This window comes from Orcinus orca, chromosome 5, assembly GCF_937001465.1.
Source record: "Orcinus orca chromosome 5, mOrcOrc1.1, whole genome shotgun sequence".
NCBI lineage: Eukaryota > Metazoa > Chordata > Mammalia > Artiodactyla > Delphinidae > Orcinus > Orcinus orca.
Genome location: NC_064563.1, coordinates 27,205,786 through 27,219,824, shown reverse-complemented (window position 1 = coordinate 27,219,824; position 14,039 = coordinate 27,205,786). Strand labels below are relative to the sequence as shown.

At 41.4% G+C, this 14,039-nt stretch overlaps 1 protein-coding gene across 8 annotated transcripts in view; it reads right to left on the bottom strand.

Annotated features, from left to right (window-relative positions):
* TFDP2 (transcription factor Dp-2) overlaps positions 1 to 14,039 on the bottom strand; it is a 171,420-nt gene that overhangs the window by 9,871 nt on the left and 147,510 nt on the right. For 6 of the 8 annotated variants that reach the window (XM_033402781.2, XM_033402783.2, XM_033402784.2 and 3 more), the window contains 4 exons: positions 12,655 to 12,801; positions 9,811 to 9,879; positions 5,291 to 5,442; positions 856 to 1,022 (listed from right to left, as the gene is read on the bottom strand). In XM_033402781.2, the coding sequence (XP_033258672.1) occupies positions 856 to 1,022; positions 5,291 to 5,442; positions 9,811 to 9,879; positions 12,655 to 12,801 (535 nt within the window). The remainder of the gene's footprint in view (positions 1 to 855; positions 1,023 to 5,290; positions 5,443 to 9,810; positions 9,880 to 12,654; positions 12,802 to 14,039) is intronic. The other 2 variants (XM_004278222.4, XM_049709832.1) reach the window with 1 other exon arrangement.

Here is a 14,039-nt window from a genome sequence, read left to right as displayed (position 1 = left end):
ACAAGAGAAGCCACCGCAATGAGAAGTCCACACACAGCAACAAAGAGTAGCCCTGCTAGCCGCAACTAGAGAAAGCCCGCGCGCAGCACCAGAGACCCAACACAGCCAAAAATAAATAACTTTTTTAAAAAAATGGTGTATTAATGGTACATGAATTAAATCTCAATTTTAAAAAATTACCATACCATTTCACATCCACCTGCCTGGGAAGATAAAACTCTTTCACTCTGCAGGTGAGAATGTAACTTGGCAAAATCAGATTGCAAAGTGCGGCATCATCTAGTAACGATGAAGATGCACCCGACTCTGACCCAGCAATCTCACTCTATACACTTGCACACAGTCACCGGGATACAGTTACGGGGATGTTCAAAGCAGCACCGTTTAAATATCAAGAGACTGGAAACACACTAAAGGTTTATGATCAGTAAAATGAACAAATAAATTGTGCTTTACCCACATACTAGAATTCTACGCATACAAGAATTCTATGTAAAAATGCATCAACTACAGCTATATGAAACCACGTGGACAAATCTAAAGGACATGATGTTGAGTGAAAAAAGTCAAATCACAAAAGAATATATCACTATGATTCTATTTATGTAAAGGTGAGAATTAGGCAAAACTAATAAATTGTTTCCAGCTTACTATATTTGTCTTTGTGTCTCTAAAGAAAAGCAAGTAGTGATAAACAAGAAATTCAAGAGAGAGGTTACACTTTAGGGTAGGGAAGGGCACAGAATTGAGGAAGGGCATACAGTGTGGGCTTTAATTTTCTATGAGAAAGGTTTTAGCAAGTTAGGGTCTGACGTTTAATCAAGGACAACACTGAAAAAGCATGAGTTAACATACCTGTGATATAACCTTCTAAAGCCTTTGGCACCAGTGATTTAGCAAGTTTCAGATCCTCCAAGGAGCACTTGCCTGACTCCAGGCCAAAGGACATTCCCATCCGCTTCAGCACTTCTATGTCATCATGAATCTCAAAGGTATTGTCAAAATTAAAAAGATATTCAAACCTGCATCAGGAAACAAAGTTAGTGTGGGGTTTTCTGCGGTATTGGGGAGGTCTGAATAGTTTTGTACTCTGCATATTCAATAAAAGAATGAGGACCTAAGCTCAGCTACAGTACTAGAAATTGTTACCGTTTAGGGCAATGAGTCATTCTGCTGGGTTCAGAAGAATGACATCTCAAATAAACCACTTGCCAATTAAAACACCTTTCCTGTGACAGACAACAGGAGTCCATAAATTTCAGCCCTCATTAAGCTGTGGCAAACTGGAAACAGAAATTTTGGTCTAAATCTAATACTTTTCAAAGCTGTCTATAACTTTGTCACAAAAGATAAAATATTAAGGAAGCCTTCCCATGTAGGCATTTTTCCAAAGTAGATATACAGGTGGCCAAAAGACACATGAAAAGATGCTCAACATCGCTAATCGTCAGGGAAATGCAAATCAAAACCACAATAAGATATCACCTCACACCTGTCAGAATGGCTATCATCAAAAAGACAACAAATAACAAACGCTGGAGAGGGTGTGGAGAAAAGGGAACCCTTGTGCACTGCTGCTGGGAGTGTAAACTGGTACAGCCACTATGGAAAACAGTATGGAGGTTTCCTCAAAAAATTAAAAAAAGAACTACCATACTATCTAGCAATTCCACTTCTAGGTATTTACCTGAAGAAAACAAAAACACTAATTCAGAAACATAAAGTGCACACCCAATGTTCACTGAAGCATTATTTACAATAGCCATGATATGGAAGCAACTGAAGTGTCCATCAATAGATGAACGAATAAAGATGTGGTATGTACACACACACACACACACACACACACAAACACAGAGGAATATTCCTAGTCAGGCATTAAAAAAAAAAAACAAAAACCTTGCTGTTTGCGACAACATGGATAGATCTAGAGGGTATTACGCTAAATGAAATAAGCCAGGCAGAGGCAGACAAATATCATATGATCTCACTTATATGTGGAATCTAAAAGATGAAACAAATAAAAATACATTCATAGAGAACAAATGGGTGGTCGGTTGCCAGATGGGAGGGGCTGAAGGTGGTGGGTGAAATAAGTGAAGGGGATTAAAAGGTACAGAACTCCAATTATAAAATAAGCCATGGGGATATAATATATAGCATAAGGAATATGGTCAATAATATTGTAATAAGTTTGTACGGGGAAAGATGGTTACTAGACTTATCACGGTGATCATTTTGTAATGGATGCAAGTGTCAAATCCCTATGTTGTACACCTGAAACTAACATAACATTGTATGTCAACTATACTTCAATAAAAACAAATAAAGCAAGCAGTCATTAACAAAAAAATAACGCAGAGAAAGCCTTTCCAATTTAATATCTAACTTTCCTACTATGAGTTGGCCTAACTAGGGTTGAGGAAAAAGCATGTTGGATGCTTACTTCATTTTCATGAGTCAAATGTTAGCTACACGATACCTTAGATGAGCAGAAAATGGAAGACTTTTCACAAACTAACCAACTCCCAAATCCTGTCTTGAGGGCCTAAGGAGTAAAAACGCTGCAAGAAAAAAGTGTCGTATATAACACACAGCACGTTTCCGAACGTTTCTGTAAAATACCAAATCAGGATGCCCAGCTACCTAGCACAGGCTTTCAATAAAGAGGTGACTGTAAGAAGAAACAGTCCATCTGACTCCCAGGCTATGCCCTGGGGCACCATCACCCAGAGCCTCAGCCCCTCAGGGACAGAGTGCAGGCGAAGTTCTGGGACAGTGGTGGGCTTACGTTGTCATGAAATTCTATTAAAGTCACGCAAGGGTAAAACTTTTTATGCTAGATCTTAAGGGCAAAATTTATAATTTAAAGCAAAATGCCACATTTAAGTAATTTGAAGTATATGAATTTAAATAAGTACATTAACAGAAATTCAGAAAAAAAAGAAACCACACAAAATCTGGAGTGGATGCCTGCCCCAGGGGTGACTTCAGGCATACGTTAAAAGCTGAAGGTTTCGTAAATGTAATCATCATTGTGGGAAAGCCTCCTGGCTAAGGGGAAAGGATTGCATCACCAAAGTAACTGAAAGACCAGACTTTTGCACCCCGCCTTGAATAACAAGCTCCTACAAGCAGCTCAGAGCCTCCTTCCCTCCACTCAGGGGAGGGCGAGGAAAGGGCACGAGTCAGTAACCACCCAAGAAGGACAAGAATCCTTAATTCCCTTAGGTCTCTGGTCCCCACACTTTCCTGCTACTCTTTTAGACCTCAAAGATTAACCAAAGAAGAGAATTTTAATGATTTCCCACAAAACAAGAGACTAACTAGAGAGAATAACTAGAATTCTAACAGTTTTTCCCGAAAATGTTAACCATTTTCTAGAATTCTCAGATTTATGAGAATATGTCACAAGTCCTTGTAGACACATGTTTCTGTAAAGAATTTTAAGTGTGTGAATAATAATACATCTACCATTTGGGCTGGTCCTTTATGAATTTAACATCTGTAAACCAGCAAGTTAAATACTATAATTCTTGTTTTTACAGAGGAAGAAACGAGATCTCAGAGAAGTTAAGAAACTATACAACTAGAGGAAAGATTGAAAAATGCATCTTCTGACATCACAGCCTGCACGGTCCCTACTATTTCTACTTGTGTCTATAGGCTTAATTACCAAATACTCTGGAAATCCCTGTTGTTTCTCTTACTCTTCTTCTTTTTTTTGGTTCCTTCTTATTTAAGTGACCCATAATCTCTGTATGCAATCAAGACAGGGAAGCAACACTGCCAGAGAAAAGAGTGGGAGAAACCAGGAGTGGTAAAGCCCCACGGTGATGCAGTAGCTCTAAGAGGCTCGAAGTTCCAGTCCCCAGGACAGTCCTAGGCTACGCCTCTGGCACTGATGTGGTTACTGAGCCCTCTCTTTTGCTCTCAAACGTGTCCCAAATTTGGATGATAAGTTATATGCTGACTCCTTGGAAAAGTAGCTAACATTTACAAAGCACTTTCCATGAGTCAGACCTCTTAGAGGCATAATCTTATTTAATCCTCACAACAAGGCTAAGGAAGTGACAGAGGCCCCAGCATCATCCCCATTTGTTCTTTGGACACAGAGCTTTTGAAGCAGTTAAATGCGGGAGCCACAACCCACACTTGTGTCTGCCTCACTCTGCACCCTATGCCCTTAACGACCTCGATACTGGTCACAGCCTGAAGACCACTACTGTTTTCATGAAGCGTAAAATAAGTTACAAATAAATTCTGTATTTTGAAAACTGCTATTTCTCACTTACTGTGATAAATATTGCCATCAATCTTAGTTAAAGTGAAAAACATGCTGGTGGGAATGTAAACTGGTGCAGCCACTGGAAAACAGTATGGAGGTTTCTCAAAAAATTAAAAATAGAACTATCACATGATCCAGCAATCCCACTTCTGGGTATACGTCTAAAGGAAATGAAATAACTATCCTGAAAAGATATCTGTACTCCCATGCTCACTGACTGCAGCATGATTTATAATAGCCGAGGCATGGAAACAACCTGTGTCCATCATCGGATGGGTGGATAAAGAAAATGTGGTGTATTTAGAAAATGGAATATTCAGCCATAAAAAAAAGGAAATTCTGCCATTTGCAATAACACGGATGATGGACCTTATATGTGGATCTTCAAAACCAAACTTATAGGTGCAGAGAACAGACTGGTGGTTGCCAGAGGTTGGGGGTGAGTAAAATGAATGAAGGTCATAAATAGTACAAACTTCAAGTTATAAGATAATAGGAAAGCAAGCAAGCAGAGAAGGCATCTAGCACTTCCATGTCTATTCGTTCATTATAAACAGAAGCACACTCAAATACGACATAGCAAAACAAACAACTGCTTTAGTGCCGCATGTTGATCTCAACTATTTCCACCATAAATGACAGTAATCACTAGTGAACCTACCTTGTCCCAGACCCCAGTGACGCTCTACTTTACCGCAGTGACTTGCCCAGACTTATACCACATACGTGTACATACGTGCACATCCTGACTTGGGCACCAGTATGCCTGTAGCACTGGCAGCACAGTGCCAGGCTCAAGAGAGGGGCCTGCGGAGGGTGAATGTGGAAGCGAGCGCTAGTAGATGACAGCACTCCACGTTTGAAAAGCTTGTTTCATGAGCCCCAAGGAAGTTAGCCTTGGTGCGGCTCAGATAATGGGTACAACCTTCTTTATTTTGCAAATGATAGGAATCAGGTTAACAGAAGGTCAGCCCCGCCCTCTGCCGCTGGTTCCCCACTTACTTGTCACTTGAGATGCTGCAGTCTATGACTGTTTTTCTGCTTGTATTGATGATTATAAATGGCAGCTGAATGGTGGAGTTCAGAGCTGGAGGGCCCTGGTTCTGCTGTTCGTTTTGCCGATTTCTCTGTACCAGGTTTTTGAAAGCGATTTGCTGTAATGATCAACAAAGTTACCCGTATAGTTATTTAACGTGGATAAGTGAGTTGGAACTAAATGAATTAAATACATTTAAAATATAGTTTAAAATTAGAGCATTTAAAGAGGCCCTTCACCTACGAGTTAATTAAAATTAAACATTTAAGAAAAAAGATTAGAATGATCCAACTCAATAAATATATTTCGAGGGAAAGAAAATATACATTTAAATGGTGTCTAACATATCCTGTCACAGAAAATGGGACCCATGGTTTCCATCAAGCATAGAAACAGGATCTTACAAATCTGGGAGAGCCAGTGGCACCTACAACTCTTCTTACAGTGATACAGCAACAGATACAGTGTTTATCTAACACAGACTCCTGAGAGTTTAGGGTTAAAAATATGCCCCTTAGATTGTCTAGCCCAGAAATATGCAAACTTTATAAAGCCACAGAATGCTTTCTTCAAATGAAATCTTCTGGGACACCCACTGTTTATAAAACAGATCAAAGCATCCTTGCTCTGGTTGGCTGCACTGGAGCTGAGTCCTGAGTCCTGCCAGCTCTGCCCTCATTCACCACTTAGTTCCTTCACAGAACTTCTAAGCATCTTTAGGGCACAGTTTGGAATCTAGTCCAAGCCCCTCCCCACCTGATATCTTCCAGATGAGGGAACTGAGGCTTCGCATTGATTATAAGGTATATAAGGCCTGAATCTTTACAATGAATTTTGCTGCTTTTAACTTTTTTTATAACTTTTAAGTTATAACCATTAATCAAAAATCAAAGAAAGAGACCCTGCCACCCCCTTTTATTTTATTTAAAAATTTTATTTTATTTATTTAATTTTGGCTGTGTTGGGTCTTCATTGCAGTGCGTGGGCTTCTCATTGTGGTGGCTTCTCTTGTTGCAGAGCACGGGCTTTAGGCGCACGGGCTTCAGTAGTTGTGGCTTGCGGACTCTAGAGCACAGGCTCAGTAGTTGTGGCACACGGGCTTAGTTGCTCCGCGGCACGTGGGATCTTCCCGGACCAGGGCTCGAACCCGTGTCCCCTGCATTGGCAGGTGGATTCTCAACCACTGTGCCACCAGGGAAGCCCCCCACCCCCCTTTAAATAAGGCAAACGTATCTCAGAATTCCACAGCTAGAAAGACCTTACGCAGCCGAAGTCTTTCATCTGCTTGTGGAACAGATACTGGCTTAAGAAGCTCCTAAAGTCACAGCCTTTCAACCCTTCCATCAGCGTGTTCCCTCTTCTCACCCAGTAGTGACGCATTTAAATTATTTTCTATGTTTTAGCAACCTTATCCTATGAGTGTTTATTTTAGGTCCTGGGCCTTAACTGAAGCTTGATTAAGATTACTGTCATCTTAAAATGGCTGGGTGCTATCTCCCTAGAAAGTAAACATTTACTCTTTTAAAATGCACAAAACAGAAGGGAAACCAATTTATTCTAGCCCTGACAGTGTGTCCAGAACCATCACTGTCAACACCATTCATTACCAAACATTACTTAAGTCATACTTATTAATTTGTTCTTTTCTGCTGCTAACGAACTAAGGCTATTTTATATTCAATGCTTAGTTCACTTAATAGAGGAAAAATATGCTGAAACTGGGAAAAAGAATTATACGTTTGAATACTTCTGCCTAGCTTCCTTACTATTCTAGAAAAAGCATCTTGGAGATACCCCCATACTTTTCCTAGCTTTGTGGTCCTAGTGCCATGGGAGGGCCTCGGTAGAGGGTGGAATATAAACAGCGGTAAGTAAAAGCTCTTATATATGTATGATTCATTGTTAAATACTGTGTACATTTAACAGCATCAAAGATTTTTCTTGAGCTTCCCTGGTGGCACAGTGGTTGAGAGTCCCCCTGCCGATGCAGGGGACACGGGTTCGTGCCCCAGTCCGGGAGGATCCCACATGCTGCGGAGCGGCTGGGCCCATGAGCCATGGCTGCTGAGCCTGCGCGTCCGGAGCCTGTGCTCCGCAACAGGAGACGCCGCAACAGTAAGAGGACCACGTACCGCAAAAAAAAAAAACAAAAAAAAGATTTTTCTTGTGCAAAGCCCTGTGAATACAGATCTAAAGTTATTTGGATAGTAAAAAAGAAAAATCATTTCCCATTTGTTTTGGACTGAGTTCCTTATTTTTTGACCTTTGATTTTCTTCAGCCTTTCGTTCTTTTCCGGGCTCATTAACATCTATTTCAGAGGCTAAGCAGCTTCAGGTGTATTCAGACATTCATTTTGCCCTGCATTAGTAGCTCTGGAAGAGATTTACTGGCTGGAAGGAACAATGATACAGACAAAAGCAGGGCATCTAGATTATCTGTAGGCAGAAGCTACTCACACCATTCCTCTCCCACATCACCAAGGACGAAAGGGTGCCATGTCAGTAAAAGTGACCTGGGTCATGTGACGTCAGCAGCTGTGACCTTGTTAAAAAAATTAAGCTAGCTTAGCCGCAGCGAGGCAAATTTTTCCTGTTTAGGGACAACTTGCTTAATTTTACGAGGAAGAAATAAGCTATATGTCTACCAGGAGATTAGAAGTTATACTTGGGGGTTTCATTTTAATGTTTAGAGAGACTTGCTTTTATAAATGTTGACAGCTAGGTTGTGCCTGGGTTGAAATCTTCCATAAACATTTACTTTGAGAGACAGTAGAGGAAAAGAAACTCAGGACTTAAAAAAAAAAAAAAGCAATGTTCATTGTATAAAGATAAACAGGGGAAAACATATTCCAGTTCATCCTCTGTGCTGGCCATCTAGGGATGGGAAAGCACCACGTACATGAGGGCGATTTTGCCCAGCGCAAGTCTTTCTGATAAACAGATAATTACAGGCATACTGATAAACAGGTTTTTATAATAACATATGCCAAAAATCAAACTCCAACATGTTCCATGAGGGTTTTGAGGAAATGTGAGGAAGGCCTAGCACAGGGTTTCAGGGTCTGTGAGTGGGGAGGGAAATACTGCAGATGCTGCAGGGACAGGGACGACAGAGAGGCAGCCGGGGAAGGTGGAGGCGAGGCAGGCCAGGTCTCTCAGCAGGCAGAGCTGTACGGGGAGCAGCACAGGAATAAACTGTCAGCTTTCAAGTTTTGTTTTTCTTTTAAGCTGCAGAATGCTCTCTTCCAACAAAGCCTACTTTGGAAATCCAGTATGAAAAATACGTAAGACGCCTGCTCCAGAGGTAGTTCCCATAGGGGCCAGCGTGAGCTACAGACACAGGGTAGCGAGAAGGCGGTGCCTAATGAGGAGGGAACATCTTGGCGGGGCTGCCTGCGTCGCGGGAGCCTCTGTCCCGTCTCCCCTGCCCCGCTTCCTCCCCTCCTTCCTTCCCAGACCACGCACAGCTGTGGAAGGGCTAGCGGTTTTCTCCTTCCTCTCTGATGTGTACGTAAAATGTGAAAAACAAACGAACAAAGAAATACACGTCTAGAAAGTGAAAAACAAAAATCTGGAACATGTAAGAATACTTAACCTATTCTGTCCATGAGACAAAGTGAGTATTTTAGGGGGGAAAAAAAATGTTACAATTATTTGGTAATTTATTGCTTCCTTTATTTCTGAAAAGTAGATTACACCAAAAGTGAAATAGGACCTATGGTTGTTCAAATCCACATCGATTTCATGATTGGTTGAAAGCTTTTCATATAAAGATAATTTGCTGATTAAAAACAAAAGTATAAAGACTCGCTGGCTCATTTTACAAAGTTTTTCTGATTGGACTGAAAATGACTCGCTGTACTGCTCAAAGTGAATTTTTACACCAACTGACAATTACCAAAAATAGAAAAAAAAAAGGTCCATCTACCCTGTGATTTTACTCACATGGTTTTATACAAGGCCTCGACGATATTTTTTTAAATTACCCAGATTCTAGACAGTTATCAACAAAAAAGCATAAATACAGGGATCCTCATTACACTATAAAATTTAATTTTCCTAAACAGAAATGCATCTTAAGTTTTGGTATTTTACAAAGCTTTTTATGTTATAATGTCACTTACAGATAATAAGTATTACAGGTGGATTAGATTGTTTTACTCAAAGCGCCTAAAATTTAACTAGCCTTATTCCTTGATGTTCCAAATAAGGGCTAAAATAATTTCTGTTCAGAGGAAGGGTAAGAGTCAAAAGTAAACTGTTGCATAATATGTTCCACGTTAGAGCTGCTGTGAGGCCCCCTGATGTCGGTGGGGCAGGCAGGTCGTGAGCACGGTGATGAGCTCAGGCGTGGCAGAGGCTGCCCTAGCAGGGCCCCACCAGATCCTCAAAGGCACCCAAAGCAGAAAACGCTGACTCTAAGCAAGTGAGGGGAGAGGCAGAGTACAGGCAGGGAAGGTAACGAAACACACCCCCGCTTCTTTACCTGCAGGAGAAGTTCCTGAAGCTGGGCCCGCTTCTGCTTTATCCGTTCTATCCGCCTCTGCTTCTCGATCTTTAAAACACAGGTAACAAAATAGCATGAACATATGCAGAGCAGAAAGCACTGCTCGCTTTTCAGGTCCCAGTTCTGAGATATCGAGAATTTTCCTTAGAGACACTCAACCCGTTTTAACTACGAACATCAATAAAGGCAAATCGCACCCTCTGGGTTTGGGTGAGCACGCAGGCAAGACAGCAGAACTGTGGCAACTGCCATCATGACAACCATCCCCTGAGTGAACACTCGCGCTGCAGTACCTGTTGCTATTTATTACAGAAGCGCTCATCAGAGTGACAGCTAACACGTGGTGAATACCTACTCTACTTGCCAGCACTCAGCTGAGCCCTGGACACATGTTCTCTTAATTCGTCTTCACAAAACCCTAGAGGTAAGTACTGCTGTTACCCTTCTGCAGTAAGGAAATGGAGGCACAGAGAGGGTTAAGTAACTGCCCAAGGTCACACAGCTGGTGAGTGGCAACAGCCAGGATTTGAACCTAAGCCACCTGGTTTCAGAGACCCTATTATTAATTCCTTTGCTCTATGAACTGCCAAGAATGAGGTAAGATCTCATTTAAGATCTCCGTTTAACTGCCTTTTAAACAGGCACAGCTGCTAATACAGAGAGGCTACATATTCAATACGAAATCCCTACTTGTTGTAAGAAACATGCTTATGGGGCAAATTTCCCAGCTTCAAATAACTATTATTTTCCTCACTCTCACAGCTACCTAGAAAACATACATTGATTGGGGTCTGAATTTCCCGTAGCTGAATTCCTCACTCTATCTTTGGGCAAAAGCCAACGTCATCTAATAAGACATTTTTCTTATCTACTCCAGCAGCGTATTTCTTTCTCTTTTTTTGTGGGCTGCGCCTTGCGGCATGCAGGATCTTAGTTCCCCAACCAGAAGCGCGGAGTCTTAACCACTGGACCACCAGGGAAGTCCCATAAATATGTTTTGTTTGTTTGTTTGGGCTGCACCGCGTGGCTTGCAGGATCTTAGTTCCCCAACCAGGGATGGAAGCCGGGACCACAGCAGTGAGAGCGCTGAATCCTGACCACTGAACCGCCAGGGAACTAAGCAGCGTCTTTCTTGTTTGCTCCCCATCTAGTCTGCAGCGAGAGTTTCTCTCATGGTGCCTTCTAACCACTACCACACTTGAGTCCTAAAACACTGAAGACCCACTGTAGAATCTGTGCTCTCCCCCATTTGAAAAGATGCTGCAGGGGGTTCCCCCTGTGTCTGAGGCTGTGACAGGGCAGCCCCCATCTGCCCCTCATGCTCTGCACCCAGCCAGGCCAAGCTGTACTGACGCTGCCTCTAAAACACTTCTGCAGCCTCACCGCCACAGCCAGAACTCAGCCCCTCTCCAACCCACCCGCCCTCACCTTCCCTCCTCACCTTCCCGTCAGTTCAACTTCCAACCCACTAGTAGAGTGACCCTTTAGAACACATGCCCTCAGCTCTCGTCCTTATCATTCTCCAGCAGCTTCGGTTGTTCATAGGATCAGGTCCCTACTGCTTTAGCACTCAGAAACCTATGCCCTCTCTCCTCGCCCGTACCCTGGCCACACCCACTGCGGGCACGCCCTCTTCAGCCTGCCTCAGCCCAGGCGGTGCCTCTGCCTGGAGAGCCCTCCCTGCCCTAAACCACTTGGCAAACTCCTACCCCTCCCTCAGGACTGAGCACAGGGATTTCTTTTTCTTGGTAAAGCCCTCCCTTATCTACCTTTCCAGAGAATCTGTACATACTTCTTTGACAGGTGTCATCACATTTCTGGTTAACTCCTTTTACATTTCTGCTCTCCTCAATTAGTATGAAAGCTCCTTGGGGTCAGAGATTTTGTCTCGTATAATCTTTGTTTAAGCACATGGTAGATGCTAACAGATTACTGCTTACTGAGTCTTTGCTATCGGCTTAATCTTACTGGTAATTAATATAACCCTCAAATTTCACTCTATCAGGAGGAGAAAAAAGGACATATCCACCGTAGCACATGAAGAACATTATTCTAGAACTTCTGATGACTGCCTGGTTTCTCCCTCCATCCACAAGTCTAATAATACCAAAATTTTTTGATTTGCTGGAGGGAAAAAGGGACGGAAAAAACCCACAAAATCAACCATATTCACCTCTAAAGCTGTAGTCAGCCTTGGTCTATTACCTTTCATGGCCATGACAGTAAAATTATGTCAAATCAATTTAGAAATAGTATGTCAGGACACATGCTCACTTAGGAAAGATTTTGTCTAATGATTAAACCTAACAGAATAAACAATGTTTTGGCATACATCATCCAAAAATTCGTGTAAGCTGAACATTCCAATAAGGATTTAAATGAAATACCATACCATTCTGTTGCAGATTCTAGAGTCAAAGGTTAAATACAAGAAATAAACAGCCAACTTGATCCATTTTTTTGGATGGATACAGCATTTCATCAAATAAGATAGCATTTCTATCACACGAGTCACCAAACATTTATTAGTAGACTGCTCAGAATGAAATTAGAATAAAATAAAGATCTCCAAGAAACAGTAAAAATCAAGTCATTTAATTTCTCTGTCCCTCGGTTTCATCAGGACATGAGTCAGACTAGACCTCTCTAAATCTCCTTCCAGTTCTAAAGTTCTACATAGAAGAATCTGCTAAAAAAAGGCACAATATACATGAACGAACAATTAGGAATATTTTAATACTATGTGATTACATCTCTAAATTAAAATGTCTCTGATGTAAAAGAAAGCAAACTACTATCTGTAAACAGATTTTCCTCACTTACCTCCAGGTTCTGACATTCCTGAGCAGAATTGGTAGGCAAGCCGATCCACTTGATTTCTTTTTTCTCCTTTGAAATTATGTTCATTGCCATTAGCACATTTAAAGCATCATAAACTCTTCGCCTAATGTTCTTCTGGTCATAAGCCTGCTAAAAAATATTTTTATTGAGTGATAAATTTTAAAGGTTAAGATACAGTCACAGGATATTAGAATATTTAATTAATATTATTATAGTATCTTCAAAGACCTGAAAGAACTGCACACCCAGTGAAAGTATCCTTCAAAAGTAAAGATGAACTAGATACTTTCAAGCAATCTAAAACATAAAACAATCTTAAAAATAAAGATTATGTTACCAACAGATCTAAATTAAACAATACTAAAGGGCCTTCTTTAGGTAAAAGAAAGATAATCTAAGATGGGAGCTTGGAGATGTAGGATGGAATGAAGACCAACTCTAAAGGTAAATCTCAATACTCACTGTATAAAACATAATATCTTGTAGAGTCTAGAATATATACAGAACTAATATACATGACAATAATAGTATATATATGAGAAAGGCATAATGAAGTTAAAGTGGCTAAGGCCTTGCAGTGCCTAGGAGGATATCAGACTTTGAAAAGTCAAGGATCCATGTTTTTTTGCGTTTTTGTTTTTGCCGTACGCGGGCCTCTCACTGTTGTGGCCTCTCCCGTTGCGGAGCACAGGCTCCGGACGCGCAGGCTCAGCGGCCATGGCTCACGGGCCCAGCCGCTCCGCGGCATGTGGGATCTTCCCGGACCGGGGCACGAACCCGTGTCCCCTGCATCGGCAGGCGGGCTCTCAACCACTGCACCACCAGGGAAGCCCAAAGATCCATGTTTTAAGCTCTAGTAAACGTGCTTCTCAAAATGTGGTCCATGCACTAGTGCTGATCTGTGAACTATTACTAATATACAATGGAAATAGTGAACTTGCACCAAAATATAATCACACAGATCACTATACACACTGTTTAGTTCAGCTGACTTTTTTTGGGGGGGGAGGGGTGGTTAGCAAGACTTCCTTAATGAAGGAAACTGTGTTAACTTACATTGTGGAAAAGCCCCTTATCTCACTGTGCACAGGTGGGTCATATGAACCAAATCCAATCAATCCATGAAAATAAAGGATGGTGGAGCACTGAATCAAGTTAAATATAGAACTAAACTTAAATAAATGGGAGATTTAAGTTATAGAACTGAATGTAAATATTAGAAATCCTGACACTGTAGAAATAATAATAATAAAACCACAAATATCAGAAGGAGGCAGCAAAGGAAGTCTGCTGATCTCCTCCTCTTTGATACTGGAAGGGGCATGAATTCAAAGCAGAGGAACTAAGTAACAATTTTGGCACAATAT